This window comes from Phaseolus vulgaris, chromosome 6, assembly GCF_000499845.2.
Source record: "Phaseolus vulgaris cultivar G19833 chromosome 6, P. vulgaris v2.0, whole genome shotgun sequence".
In the NCBI taxonomy this organism is placed as follows: Eukaryota; Viridiplantae; Streptophyta; class Magnoliopsida; order Fabales; family Fabaceae; genus Phaseolus; species Phaseolus vulgaris.
In genome coordinates this window covers 21,752,722-21,768,942 of record NC_023754.2, presented here as the reverse complement: position 1 = coordinate 21,768,942, position 16,221 = coordinate 21,752,722, and the positions used below count along the sequence as shown (strand labels likewise).

The window sequence follows — 16,221 nt, the reverse complement described above, 5'->3', positions numbered from 1 at the left end:
TTTGTGTACTTGCGCAAGGAAGACATCATGTATTCACTTATGGAACTTCATCCAGCAAATGTTGGCAGGTAATTTTCTTCAAATAAGGGCAAAAGCAAGTCAATTGACAAATCTAGAAAAAGTAAAATAATAAATTTGAACTAATTAGTATTTTTCCTAAATACATTTGTATAAAAATGACAGTTATTATCCGTAACTACAATCATACTCGAATCAAGGCTGTGCCAAAGATAGATGCCAATTAACATTACACCACTGCATGAAATGGATTAACAACTGCATGCTGAAGATGGGACTCCTGTCTTTCTCATACAAGTTCAAGAAACTGCTATCTATTTTTTGGCATAAGTTATCAACATAGGGTTTTGTGGGGTTATCTTGAAACCTTGCAGCGACTGCATAGCCACTGTGGATTGCATCTCATCTCCATATTCCACAAAGGCAATTCCTGGCTTTGTTTCAACCATTCTAACTTCCTTGAATCCAGGATATTGAAGAAAGAGCATTTGCAGCATCATGGGAGTTGACTCATTGGGAAGATTCTGAATAAAGAGAATATTATTTGGTGGTGCAGGAGCCTCAGGTACCATGGATTTTGCACCACCTGGATAAGGTATCTAGGATAGTTTCAATGTTAGAAAGGCATGTGTAACAAATATAGAACTAAGTAAACATGGAGACCATAAAGAACAGAACAAAGTTGTTCAAGCTTCTGTTTATTTGAATTACTTGCTTTAAAACAGATAATGCATCATCTCATAATCTCTATTTGATTACAACTTTTCACCCAATCTCACTTCATACTAGAACATTTTCTCCCTTCTTTCAAGTCAAATTCAAAATCAGAAAATAAAAAATTATTTCTCAAAGGTAAACCTGAGAACTTTAGAAAAGACTTTCCTGTCTGTTAGAGACAAATTACTACAAAACAGGAGAAAAAGACTAAAAAGGTGCTAAATTTAGATGTGGGATATATTACTAGCATTTTAGTAGGTCTTTAACATGACCATGCCTGTTGATGATTGACCACCTCCCCCCAAAAAATCTACAACAGCAGAAAAAACTTACAGTAGGTGTTGCACCATAACCACCAGAATAGGCTGGATTTAGTCCCATTCCAGCTAAATTAGCATCATGTTGATCCTTCCGTTTTTTGCCTGCAACAGAACATAACAAGGTTACTTCCATGTAAAGTTGTTTATTGATTATGTAATGTGTGACGTAAAACATGTACACTTGTATGGTCCAACCAAACTACACAGATTTTCAGAACAAAAGTTGCAGTGCACCCACCTAGATGCTCAACAATATGGAATAACCCTGTCCCTTCGTGGACAGAAACACAAAAGTGAACTTAAAATGTAAAAATGTCACACTTCTGAGTAACACAATTTCTTATTACGTAAGGTATTTAATAAAACACATAATTTATATGATCCATAAAATAACTACACATGCCTTAGGAGTATTAAGGCACGCACTAGAGTTAGATATAGAATTTCTTAGAACTTTCCTTCTTCAGTATTATCAGTTACAAAAGTCTAAAATCCATTGGAACCATACAATGGCAGTTGCATGAAAAAGACGAGACTGTTTTCAAGGGGATAATACCCCAAGAGACAGAATAGTCCTTTGATTTTTCAAGGGAAGACAATTGTATGAAATCAATAGGATAAAATTGTCATTGTTGGGCATTAAGTGCTTTGGGCCCTCAGTTTATGGAAGGGATGGACTTTTAACCTTGTTTGTTCCTGTTCCCATATGGCCAATGGGTTTAAAATTTCACAGTGAAGCATCCTTGTATAAAAAGAATAGAGTGCTTGAAGAGTGTTGTACCTTTGTCATCATGCCTCTTACGTTTTTCCCTAGGAACAAAAGTACCATCCGCTTTTGCTATTACATCAGATTTGGTCTTTGCGTACTGTATTTTCTGGATAAAATAGCAAAATATAATTCAATTTCTAGAAAAGGATAATTTGGCACTAACACAAATTGAGATAAAACTATAGTATATATGAATCGGCAGAAGAAAGTAAGGAAATAAATAAGCAAATTGTTTGACCAATCAGTTCTTTTTTTCAAAAAATAAATATATAAAAAATATAGAAGTGTTCACATTAAAAGAATACAGATGAGATGATGATTATGATAAAATTCATTCCTAAAATGAACACTAGTAACTTTTTTATTTGACTAGGTGATTTACAGTCACAATTCAATTTAGGCATAGTTCTACTAGTGGTTTGCTAAATATCAATCAGGTCAAGCCAACGGCAATATGGATTCATATTCACGACATGGATTAGCAGGTCAAGCCCCTAGTAGAGAGTGGGCAACCATTATTGCACAGAAAATTACATAGGCAATTCAGATGGAAATGATGGTCAACTTTTTAATGCCACATCATGATGTCAACCAAATCACAAAATCTTCTATCTCCTCTCTCTTTTTCAGTGCTACACTGCCACATAAATCTAAAAACTGATTTGGTTCAGCAATTTATGATCAAAGCTTATTCAATAGAATTGCAATTACAATTTTCCCTTGGGACGTAATCAGGATGAGATGTATCCTTGACGCCCAATATACTATGGCGTAGTTAATTTGGCACAAAACGGTAAACCACTGAGTGTATGTTAAATTAATAATAAAGCCATTTGTAGTCAATGTTAAATTGAGGATGAATGTATGACAAGTTCTACTCTGCCAGTCCTTAGCGTCAGTTTTGCCTAGAGTTGTAGGCTATTTCTATCTAAAATAATTTGATCCTACCCCAAAAAAACCTTCCTCTTTTGTTTGGTGAGGTGATGAGATTGGAACCTGAATAATAAAGAAAAATTATTCCACGGACAACATCGCAAACATGATAGTCACTGCTGCCACTAGTCAAACGTTGACAGTAATTTGACACAACATTAGTCCTTTGTTCAGCATCTTCATTTCCCATGAACAAAGTAAATATCTAATGAAAAGAAAAGAGCTGCTAATGATGACAGATATGCATTCTTCTGCAACATTCTTCATTTTTACTATTATAGAAACAAGAAGAGTTCTTAACTTTGTGGCACGTAAATTCAGCTAAATTTCCAAACTATTTTCTGTTTGTACGAGCTTCTGCAAATTGGAGATTATCATAGTTCTTATCAAGTAGTAGAATTAAAAATTAGAACCACACAATAACACATAATTCCAGCCAGAAAATTAAACATGATTAACTAAAACTATACCCCCAATTCCAAACACCTTTAAATTAATAATAAAAATTACAAAAGAGATATAAATTTTGACTAGCGGAATAGAAGATATGATACCATGGGCTTATCATAGAAGGGAAATCCTTGCATTTGCCTCAGGGCATTGGAAGCAGAAGAGACATCCTCAAAAACCACCCAAGCTTGACCTTTGTGTTTTAGGGTTTTAAAAGCTAAAACCTCAAGTATCTTCCCGAACTGAGTAAAAACAGCGTTCAGAGACTTCTTCAACTCTGCATCCAACATACGACAATTCAAAGAACGTGTAATCCATCGAAATTGAAGTTGCGGAAACAAGAAAAAGAACGCGTACCCTCAATCTTGATCTTCTCGTTGATATTGTTGATGTAAATGGTGTTGTTTTGAGGAATTTCAGGTGTAGCACTCACTTCAGACATTTTGCGCTCTGCAAATGAAAAAGAAGAAGAAGCTTTTCCACGACGGGGTAAGGTAAAACCCTAAGCCACGGCGGGGGAAGCTACTGCTGATTTTCAAAATAATTGGGCTTTGCCTATCTTTTTACAATGGGCCTAATAATCTCTACCCTTGAGTAATGATCTAATGAATGATAAGCAAATTGCTGAATACACTCTTCTAGTGATTTTCTCTTATTTATTAGTCAGTATCAATGAAACTCAGACACTCCTCTTAAATGACGTGTCGGTATCTGATACTCGTATTGGACACTGACATTTTTATAATACGTATCCATGAAGTGTCCAATTCAAAAAGTATTTGTTAGATTTCTGACAATTCTAGTATAATTATAACACAATTTTAAAAAGGAAAAATATATTAATTTTTTTAAAATTCAAACTTTATTGTATAAATTGTTATTATGATTATAAGAATAAGAAACAAATCCTTGTGAATCAGTCATGAAAAACATCTTTCTACTCCAAAAAATAATTTGGAACATACTTATGCACATAAATTTTTATTATCAATTTATATAATTCATAATTATATAATATATAGATATGTGTCCCATGTCCTACATTTTAAAAAATTTACATATCTTTTTATATATATATATATATATATATATATATATTGTCGTATCAGGTCTTGTTTGTGCTGTGTAAGTTAGAATTAAATACATCTTAAATAATTTAAAGGTAATAGTGTAATATTTACATTGATGTATGAATAAGTAACTTATTTTCTTACATAGTACTGTACGACACAATTTTGGTATTTAGTTTTAGATTTTTAAAAATACTTTATAAAACATATTTTTCATGCTAAAAGTAAAATGCCATAAATCTTAATTATACAAGTTTCATAAATAATTGTGTCATAAATCCTAGACATAGCTCTGACTAATTCACAGGTGCTATGCATTTTATGATATTTTATATAAAAAAAAATATAAAGTAATATTTTGTGTGAAATAATTTATATAATGTTATTAAAAACTTAGTTAATAACGATGCAACACTGAAGAATATAATATATATAAAGTTTGAATAACTTTTACAAATATATTTTAGCAGGAAGGAAAAAAAATATTAGAATAAATCTAAACAAGGAATTTCGTCATAACTTTTTTAATTAATATTTAAAAAAAATAAAAAATGAAGAGCTAGTTATATATATATTTAAGATTTATTTAAAAAAACCTATGAAATATTCGATTATTTTATATTTATTTTTAAAAAATATTTTTACATGTTATTCTTTATTTTTTTTTAAAAATCATAGTAATTTCATTTATAATATTATAATTTTAATTATATGTTAAGAAGTGGCCTCATGTAAGCAATCTATTAATTATTAGATTTTATGCAAATAATTTTGAAATTTATAATCGATTATAATTTATTGAAATATATAAAAAAAAATAAGAAACTCGTAAAGAACTACAAATATTTATAATTTCTAATAATTTAAAGATACAAAAATATATTAACTCGTAAAGAACTACAAAAACATTTTATACCATCGTCACTTTTTCAATTTTACATACTTGTTTCTATAAGTCGATTTAAAAGGTAACAAGAACAAGTAATATTTATAAAATATCATAAAAACATTTACAATAGAGCAATCAAAATTTATTACCCATAACAATTAAGCTTGAAAATATTGTTGAGATGAGAAACTAACTAATATCATAATCTACTAAAAATTAGAAAAGTGACATCAAAATATTTTAAGATGGATACAATTGGATTGTTAACCAATGTTTCTTAAGAAAAATAACTTCATTTTATTATTCAAGAATTAGAAGACTAGAATTAAAAGTCACCTATTCAATTCAATATCTAAATTCTTAATAGAGTGTTAAAAAAGTCATCATATTACGAAAAATATTAATAATTTTTTTGTTGAAATATGAATTTCATATGAAGTGATGAATAAATTTTAAAATTGTATTATGTTAAAGTAACATTTTCATATTCAATAATAAAAAAAGGAGAGAAAATCGATTGTCAAATTAAACAACATTCACTCGTCCGTAGCGACAAAAATTGAAGGAAGAAAAAAAATAACATCATTCACTCTCCCGTATTGGACATTGAATGAGTCATACCATTTGGCCTTCTACTTTGGTTTGTTGATAAAACCTTACTAATCACCTTCTAACTGTGCAATCTGACTCTTTATTTTTTTTTACCAAAACCAAATAATTCTATAGATCTTTGGAGATAATGAGATTATTAATGAAAAAAAACCTTTATTTTTATAAAATAGCTTTCATCTGAGGTGAGTGTTGATGTAAAGATAGGAAGGAGATTACCATGAATCTAATAATACTACAAATGTTTGAGGGAAGAACTTAGTGGATGAAAGAAGATGGGAAAATGAGGGGAACGAGAAAAGTGGAATAGTGGAAGGATTATAGAGAATGATGATTGATTGGGCAAAGTGGTACTCAAGTTGAACATGAAGTGATTGGTTAACGAAAAAGCAATTGAAGAGAGTGAGGGTTAGGAAGGTTCCCCTAAATTTGGGCAATGATTCAAGAGACGTGCATTGACTAGGCACAGTGAGTGATTGTGCAAACGACACGTTTGTAATTAGTGTGACCAGATTCAGCTCACACCATCATTGACTCCATCTCACTTTTCCAATCCTCACACCTCCTTCCTATGTCCTTATCTCACCACCTTTTCATCGAAGGTTACCTAAATTTCAGAACCTTCCACATTCCACTTCAATTATTCATATTTTGACGCGTCTATAATTTCCCTCACCATCTCCTTTATATAATGAAAGACTCATCTCTCACAAACTCAATCAAAATCTTACAGTTTGGAGAGCTTGTCTTTGCGCACTAACAGCAAGCTTTCCTCACTTGTAATCCACTCTTCACTTTCATCACCAATGGCTCGCTCTTTCGCTAACGTCAACAATTTCTCTGCTCTTCTCCTACAAGGATTCAACAACGCTCTCACCAGGTACCTAACTTTTTTCTTCTTTTAAACTCATTTTTACGGTTATTAAATTGTTAATTACTGAACTAATCACATGATTTATAATATATGGTTTATGTTAAACAGACGCGGGTACTCTGTGGCGATACAAAGCGCGACAAGGGGAGGAGTGAGCTCCATTGCAGGGAAGTCAGGGGAAGAGAAAAGGGTCTCCACTTACGAGGTTTCATGGGTGCCAGATCCTGTCACTGGTTACTACAAACCAGAGAACATCAACGAGGTTGACGTTGCCGATTTGCGTGCTACTCTTCTTCGCAAAAAATTCAATAACAACTAATTTCAAACAAATTTTAGCCTCCGTTCATTTAATTATAAAACTATGGAATTAAAGATTCAACGGTTCGTTTCTTGAGCTCTCGGGGTGGCTTCGCATGACGGCTTAACGAAAACTAGGGTGATTGATTGATTGATTAATTTTGGTTTTCATCAAAGAAACCGAAAATAATTAATGTCTGTGTTTTCTCTGTACTCGTTAAAGTGAAGATAGTGTTTTGATTAGGTTTATGGTTTTTGTGGCTTTAGTTTTTAGAAGTGAGTTGAGCTATTATTAGCAGCTAATCAAAATTGTATGTCTTGGGGTAATGTACTAATGTTATTGATTACTTGGAGTTTTCTCTTTCTTTTGGTTGGTTCAATTTGATGTAAAAGAGCATACTCAATTCTGCTATTCATGTGCGTTTTATAAGTATTCGTTTATTATTTCTTATATTTCATTGCATTGTCACGTATCTTTTAAAAAATATAAATAAGTCAATAACTTTAAAACAAGCCTTTTTACAATTTAACTTGAAAAAATATTCCGTGTAGCATTCAGGCAGGATTTAAATAAATGAAAAAGGAAAAGTTGTTTTTGTTTAGCAACTCAAGAGTTGGGAAAATTGTTTTCCAGAGGACAAATATAGTTATAATTTCAGTTGTATATTTAGAATAATAGTTATATTTTTTAAAAAAAAATATTTGTTGAATTTGAATATTTATATCTTTCATATTTTTAGATATTTTTCTTTTAGCTAATGTCGAGTTAAAGATCATCAATTCAATGATATCAAGACCATCAATGTCTCATATAACTCACATTGACCTTTCTTTCGTCAAACTCTCACTTCCATGAGAAATTTTTTTTGAATACTCACTAACTCTTTTGCCACCACAATAAACATTTTGAATAAGGACATAAAGAACAACAGAATAGAGGACCAAATGCGTTCAATAACTGAGTCGACCTGTAAGCACCAATCTCCTCCCAAACCAATTTCTTCTCCGAACTAGAGCAATAAACATTCACAATTGTGACATGAACCCCGTCCTAACCTTCCAAAACCCTTCAATCACCTAACTTAATCTTACAAAAATGACTCATGTGCATGTCATTTATATATTATGAGATGTCTTTATCTATAGTGAGCGTAGATCTCCAACATATAAGTTGATAGAAGGATAAAAAATGAATAGTTTAAAACTTTTGAGGAGACCAATGGTGAAAGCTTGGATTTGGATGATATCTAAAGAAGGAAATAAAACAAAAGAGAGGAGTGTATGGGAGAAGAGATAGTTCCATCAATTAAAATGACTTCAACCTTTTTAGTAGATTATGTTATAATCTCTTATTTTTGCATCTTGATAAATTTTCTAAACCTAAGTGAATTAATACTCTGAACCAAAGAGTATTCTTAACTTCAATTAATTCAACCCTATTAATGTTTAAATATTTATATCATAACATGCATGTTTGTGTTTTTTTAAGTGATTGTGGTTATTAATGTATTTTTAACTTCACAATGTACATAATTAAGTTCAAATCCATGAATATCTATTTGAATCTACGCTTAATTAAGTTTTAAGTCTCTTATCAATTTAAGTATCTCTAGTTAAGTTTTTGTAAAAAAAATTGTTTATCGAGTACTTAAAATTTTTATACTTTTCAATTTAATTTTTATCATTTTTTTTTATTAACTGGGTGACATTGTTGTTATATTTGGTCTTCATGTGTTAAGAAATGCGAGGTTATAAGTTTAATATAAAACAATAATGTTCCTAATGTAAAATGACAAGTGATTTTTATTGTTTTAATTGAAAATATATTGGATAATGAGATTGTCATGCTCTTTGATGAATTTTATGTTACCTACATAAACTAAGGGGAACTATCGCCATCACTACTTTTAATGTAGGTGGCAAGTCTTTTTATCCAACACTTGTTTTCAATGAAAGTAATAAAAGTTTATTGTCCTCTTGTATTAACTAAAATTTTATTAAAACATCATATTCAATAAAACTTAGAGACAAGTAAATAAGATGATGGTGCATAATAATAATAACGTCACTTAGTTAATGAAAAAATTTAACATTAAAAACTCAATTGATAATATATTTTTTTTTAATACTTAAAGAGAGAAATTCTTTTGAATAAAATCTCAATTAAAAATATCACATTTATGATATTAAAAATTGGAACTGAAATTTGATTTTGAGCAAGATAATAGCAGCACCATAGTGTTTTAATCAAATATTAAACCCTTTATGTGCTCCTAACTGAAAACTCAATTAACTTTTGAATTTAACAATAAAATTTTTTGCATGGATCTGAGTGTTTGAAAGTTTCCATTATTTACAAATACTTGACAGAAGAACGAGTTAAAACCAGAAATCTCTTGTCTAATAATAATGAAGGTCCGATAGAATATGTATGTGCTAATCTAGGATTTTTTTCTCACGTTTTTAACTCTAAAAATTATTAAAAATATATTTAGTTACTGTGATAGTTAAATAATCTAAAACAGAATATCAATTTATAGAGTATTACTTCATGAATGATATGTATTAAAGTATTATTTCGTGAATATATTTTACTGATATTTATTAATGATAAAAGAATTAAACAATTAAAAATAAAAGTGAAAGAAGAAAAAAGATAGAAGAATGAAATAAGATTTTGTAGTTATTGAAGAAAATAACACCCGTTTCCGTAAAATATTACATTTTAGTTAGTAAAACAAATACACGTATTTTATATTCTTGGAAATAAACAGTACTGAGAATAATTTTCAAAATTTATACCAAATATGACAACCTTATTATTTTTTCTCTAGACAACTGTAACTACATTAAATTGGGCTTGCAATCTGGGCTTATAGGGCTGAATTGGGTCCGAAGTGTTTTAGTACGGCTAATTCTTTTTGCACCATACAAATTTTAATCTGCACCTATCATATTTTAAATTTTCTAAAATTATCCTCTATTTTGGATTTAAAAATTTGGAATTCAAAAATTAAAATTTCATTCTGAAAAAGTAAATCCAAAATAAAAAATATATATTTCAGAAAAGAAATTTGGAACACAAAATCTGAAAATATATTTTGAAAAAGAATTTATGAAATTCAGAAATTTATTCACAAATATATTCTGGAAAGAAATTCCAAAATATTTTTTATCCATACCCTCATTTTATTTAAGATCATTTTCGTGACATTTTCGTTTTACTGCAAATTAAAATTGATATGGTGTAGGAATAATTTGCCTTTTACTACGGATATAATAGTTTTTTTTTTCTATTTATATATTTGATGATTTTCTTTTCACACGTTTTCTGATGTGTTTCTTATTTTTTATTTTACTGAGGTCATAATTTCCTTAAATAGTTACAAAATCCCTTTATATTAGAAGTTGGAAAGTAAACTATTCAGATGAAGATCAGAATGGATGAATGTGTGGATAATTGAAATCCTTATACTATGTTTACTATTGTACAAGTTTTAAAGAAAAAAGTTCTCAGTAAGAATGACATGAATACCAAAATTAAAATTTTTCTTTACTGTAATATTTTTTTTATTAATTTATTAAGTGGTATTTTAGAGACATTCATGAATCAGTATATCAAACTTTATATCTACACATCCAATAGTATACATTTATGATATCAATCTCTCTTGCAAGATGTAGATTAATTTTAAATGTTGACAAAAAGTTATTCAAAAGGTAATGAATGATGTTTGTGGACCATTTTGTGTGTTGCATGTTGATAGGTGATTGATGATTGTACCATCCTCCGCTATTTGGTAGTCAATATCAAAACTAAGTGTCCACTCTGTACATTAAGGACCACTTCAAAGAAACTAAAAAAGATGACTCAGAAAAATGGTATACTTAAGACAGTTTCACTTCATAGTTCACAAATTCATAGTTCACAAATTCATAGTTCACAAACTAATAGGTTATGTTTCAGGTGCTTGTAAAAAATCAACAATCTTCAACTCAAGAAATCATAAGAAAGTTCAATTTGTAGCACTCTCTAAATGAGATTCCTAGGGAAGTGATTTTGACAGGAATTCGCACATCTGGATATGGTTGTGGCTGTGGACGTGATCATTATCTTATAGACAGTAGCTAAATAAGTGACACAGCGTTACATTGCCTGAGATTCCACAATTACCATATTCAGCCATTAAATAATGGCGTTCAGTTCACAGTTTACTTTGGAACAAGTTGTGTGGAGCCCGTGACTGCCTAAAAAGAAAAAACAGTTTTTCCGGATGAGAGGGTGGCGTTTTATAGAGCCCACGAAAGGGACCTTCCAAATTCTTCTCTCCATCTGCATTTGTCTTCTTTCCAATTCAACTTTACACTATTATTATCCACAAATATGAAATCTTTTTCAAATTTGGTGTATCCACAATTCGGGAACGACCTTTCAATACCTATATGTAAATAACTCATGAGAGTTGCTTAAACATGGACTGCATATATGCTACTTCTTTGGGAGAGAGAAGAGATACAGCAGAAAAACCCTCCTAATAGTATCGGGGACCCTAATCACATGCTCCATGCCGAAACAATGAACATATACCTATCTAAATTTACCAACCACAACCACTTTTATTCATTTACTGCCATTTAACTATTCTCTGGATGTTAAGGAATGTCCAAGAGAAGAATTACCCCCACAAGCATAAGTGTCAGGAGGGATTCAACCTCATCCATAAATTTTCCATTAATAATGTAAAGAAAAGAAAATAAGAAAAATGAAATGATTCATTTCATAAATTAAAATGAATTAACTTATGTATTATTTAAAGACGTATTTTAAAGAAATTAATATAAAAGAATTTATAGCACAAATAGCTGATGCCTATACTTATCTGTCCACATGAGCTCCTGGGAGGTACTTTATATGCAACAGTTCCTTACAAGTAGCTCCTCCAAAAACTGCTCTAAAAAAAGTTTAAAATCATTCTAATTGAACCACAAACTAGTCATCCTTTTAGACTTAATAATTGAATTCTGCGAGTAGGCTACTCACCAACCTTTTGCAGCAAACCTAGTATAATAAGCGACAATAATGGCAATATTATTTTATTGAAGTAATCATTATCATTGCGACTAGTGAATGAAATAAAAGCTCTAGGCACAAAGAACCTTATCATATAGAAAGGCATGATTTCAGCAGTACTCAGCCTGAAATCGTCCTTATTTTCCTAACACTCTTGATTTATGTGACCAAACCAATCCACTGTTTCTTTCCTACCTTTGGATAGACGGTTGGAACAAGTTAACTAAACATATTCGGTGGAATAACAAGTTAGTCAGCACCCGCAGGCAGGACATGATTAAGATGCTGAATAGTTAGGCATGCATGACCCAAGTAACTTTAAATATTCTAGACTGTCGGTGACACCATGGAACTGAATTTGAAAAATAAATTTGAATAAAAAGAAACGCACAAGTCAAAATACCAGTCATGTCAATTTAGAGGTGAACGTACGTGACCGATAGTCATATATATATAATCAATTCATAAATCTATGCGGCATGGGCAAAATTGGTGTGTAAAAGTGTAATGGGTAAAGATAGAGCAACAAAAACGGTGCCGACACTCTTCAGTGGTTGGCGAGGGAAAGAAAACAAAAGGAGGCCCTACCCTACCCCACTCCCTCACACTAAAAATTCTCAGCTGTAAGATACAAGTTACCAGCAACGAAAACCACACACAAATACAACAACTGAGCCACTAACAAAATACAAACAGACACTTTGTCAGCACTCAAAGTTGGTTGGCTACGCGACAAACAAGTGAAGAATACTTACAAATTTAGACAGCAAAAACAGCAATCACGGGCAGTCAGTCCGGCAATGAGAAAATAGAAGAATATAGCAACTTTAGCAAAGAAAAGAAAAGGGCTTTCTCAAAAGGGATAAAGAATCAAACAGAAAAGAAATAAAGGAATAAGTAACAAACTCTTTGCTCATTCACCCTGATTGTAAGTGAAGATTCTGTACATAATATGTGAACTTCTCTTTCCCATTTTTACAGCTACCCGAGATGGTTTGTGCTTGTACAGAAGAACACAAGAAAAACTATTTACAGAGTGGTTCCTAATCCCCGAGGTTTAATTTCACTAAGCAGTGTGTGTTAAGTAGGGGGATCTATTAAGCCTTTCAAGAATACCGTTAGCCTTCCTTTTTGCCCTTGAAGTTCCACATTGTGCAAGATTTAACAGTGTACCATTTGCTTTTTCTTCTTCTCTAATTTCCTTCAACTTTGTTCTATCACTAAAACAGATTGTATACAGAATTGCAACACAATTTTCCTTGCTCCTCTCCGATGTGCTCTCCCTAATAATCCTCAATAACAAAGGAACAGCACCTAGATCACCCATTTCTTCAATAGCCCTGGGATGACTGGATAGGAGTGCCAGTATAGCCAACAACTCATCAACCAGAATGTGGTCCATCATCTTCTTCAGAATAACCCGAACGGCCCCATCTCGCACTGTCCTCCCTTTATTCTCGTGTACAAGACAAAGGTTAAATATGGCTGAAGCAGCATCTTTCATGGCCAATGGCTGTCCCTCATCCAAAAGCTCAAGCAAATGCTTGATAGCCCCGGATTTTCCAATGATGTGTTTGTTGGAATCAAGCGCGGACAATGTGAAAATAGCAGCAGCAGCATTGCTCCTCGTTTGAATTGTTCCACTTTTCAAGGCATCAATAAGCAGAGAAATCACTGCAGGATCCTCTGCAAAGCCCTTCTTGTTATCATCATGGATAGAGAGATTGAGAACCGTAGTGATCAAGTCCTCGTGGAGATCAGGGTCAGCAGAAGCCGTGCCGGGCGATGATAATGGACTCAGCAATTGGGGAATCACATCACTGGACTCCCCAGCAAGAATTCGAATCGAAGGCATTCGCTTTGTCAAAAGGCGCAGCTCCTTAGCAGCTTGTTTCTGATCAGAAACAGACAATGACAACTTGCGAAGCAACGAATTCAAATGGTTCCTATCCGCATTAGTTACCACTTCATCAATGTCATTAACAGGTTTAGGAAGCTCAATTCCACGGTCCCTACACCACTGCACAATCATGTCTCGGACCAAGTAATTAGGTGTTAAAATTGAGTGAGACAAGACCTGCTGGGTCTGTGGACACGTTCTGTGGCCCTCTTTCAACCACCTCTGAATGAATGGCCTATCATAAGTCTGAAGCAGCAATACAAAGAAATTAAAACACATAAAAAAGCACACACACAATCATTCACCACTCAGTGTCAATAAACTATAAACACTCAGCACTAACAGAAAAAAATGAAATTGAAATTGAAAAGAGGGAATAACCTAACCTGGCCGGTGGATAAGATAACGGGATCCGTCATCAACTGGGTTGAAATGGGGCATCGAAATTCGGGAGGAAGGGGAAAGTCGTCCAAAGAGTTTGGAGACTTAAAATGTTTGAGAGCCGAAAGGGTGGCGATGGCTTCGTCGGCGGCTTCCACCGTGTAGTCGTCGGAGTCCACGATGGCCTTCACCAATTCCCTCAACCTCTCCTTCAATTCCGACGCCGACACTCCTCTGACTCGCTCCCTCTTCGCCATCACTATTCCTACTAACTCTCCAAATTCATTCCCTTTTTCTTTCTTCCTAATTCAAACAACTGAAAATTCTCTCTTCTCTTCTCTTCTCTTCTGTATCAGAATGATGACAGTTAACGAAATTATAAACAGTAAGCAATGTGTCTCTTGTCTCTGTCCCTGTCATGTCATGCCTCACAACACGACACACAATTTAACTCTCTCTTTCTTTTTCTCTGCGAGTGCGCGAGTGCGCGTGTGCAGAGTGCAGATACCGTGTAGCGTGGTAGAGTGATAACTCTAATAATAAATAAATAGATAAAAAAAGATAGTTATAACGACACGCCATCGACCCACTGGGCCCGGCCCAGCCCAGCCCATATCAAAGGCTGGAGTGTAATGAGCGCGTGAATCAAATTGGAGCACACGGGAATGCAATAATTATGAATGTTCTTTTTATTTGCTTCTACCTATATTAGTTAGCACAACAAACAAACAGGTTTTTAAGGAATGCAGAATCTGGAACTTATTCCTTGTAATTAAAGAACTTAGTCAATGATATAAACTGACAAAATCACTATTAAATGATTACTGTCTACAACAAGAGATCCCCATATTTAACATCTTGCCACATCTTGCCATGAAGTTAATGTCTTAAATATGATTACTTCTCTATCAAGAATTATAAATATTTTCCTTTTAATCAAAACCTATCATGTGTTTAAAATTACTTCCTTCTTTAATATTCTGACTGGGTTGTTGTAAAATGTGCCTTCATCTTAAATGTATTATTAATGTTTGGTGAACTAAATAAATCATATACTATATAGTAAAATCTTTTAAAGAAAAAGAATTTAACAATTTGAGAAAATTAAAACAATACTATATATTTTATTTTTTTAGTTCCTAAACTATTCACACAAACATGTTAAAAAAGAAACTACAAATTTAATTATGTGAAATAAAAAAATAAAAAATGAACGCATAAAAGATTATAGCAAAACCAAACTGACGATAATATTGTTCTATAAATATTTAAAAAGAATACATTTTGAAATTTTATTTTAAATGTTCACTAAAATTACATTAATCAAATAACTAATAATTAATAACTAATTAAATATATATATATATATATATTAAGAAATTGATTTAAGTTTAACTCAACCTTATAAAATCAAATTATATATAAAATAAGATTCGTAACTTATATAATATATTAAATGTTTCTTATATAATATATGAAATGTTTACACTCGTTGATGTAGAATTTCCAATAAAAATAAGCGGACAAAATTATCAACCAATGATAATAATGAAGTTAATAGTGTCCTAAAATCAGTTTATAATTAGGTTGTAAATTAGTTTTAATCTAAATAATTGTTATCGTATTGTTGCATTTCTTACACTAACAGCGTATTTATGAGAGTACATTATGTGGAAAGTATTAGTTATTTAAAAAATAAGAACTATAAATTTGAGTCATATAACCCACTCGCATGAATTGTTAGGACTAAATACTAGTTAAATGTGACATAATAACTTAAGAATCGTGCATATTTATCTTCTAATCGTGATAATTTATATATGATATAATGAAACTTCATCAAATGAGAAATGAGAGTGAGCAAAGCAAATCTCAAATTTCTACTTCAAAAAGATGATTAAGATCAAAACTAATTAAAACAAT

At 31.8% G+C, this 16,221-nt stretch overlaps 2 protein-coding genes across 2 annotated transcripts; both read right to left on the bottom strand.

Annotated features, from left to right (window-relative positions):
• Window positions 1-103: 103 nt before the first annotated feature.
• Window positions 104-3,837, bottom strand: LOC137831851 (U1 small nuclear ribonucleoprotein A). The gene is made up of 5 exons (XM_068639699.1): window positions 3,565-3,837; window positions 3,312-3,484; window positions 1,837-1,930; window positions 1,069-1,157; window positions 104-617 (listed from the first exon to the last, which is right to left on the bottom strand). Exons 1-5 carry the CDS (start codon window positions 3,647-3,649, stop codon window positions 333-335), a joined length of 726 nt encoding a protein of 241 aa, XP_068495800.1. The 5' UTR covers window positions 3,650-3,837; the 3' UTR covers window positions 104-332.
• Window positions 3,838-12,903: 9,066 nt separating this feature from the next.
• Window positions 12,904-14,839, bottom strand: LOC137831850 (U-box domain-containing protein 9-like). The gene is made up of 2 exons (XM_068639698.1): window positions 14,304-14,839; window positions 12,904-14,163 (listed from the first exon to the last, which is right to left on the bottom strand). Exons 1-2 carry the CDS (start codon window positions 14,553-14,555, stop codon window positions 13,084-13,086), a joined length of 1,332 nt encoding a protein of 443 aa, XP_068495799.1. The 5' UTR covers window positions 14,556-14,839; the 3' UTR covers window positions 12,904-13,083.
• Window positions 14,840-16,221: the final 1,382 nt, after the last annotated feature.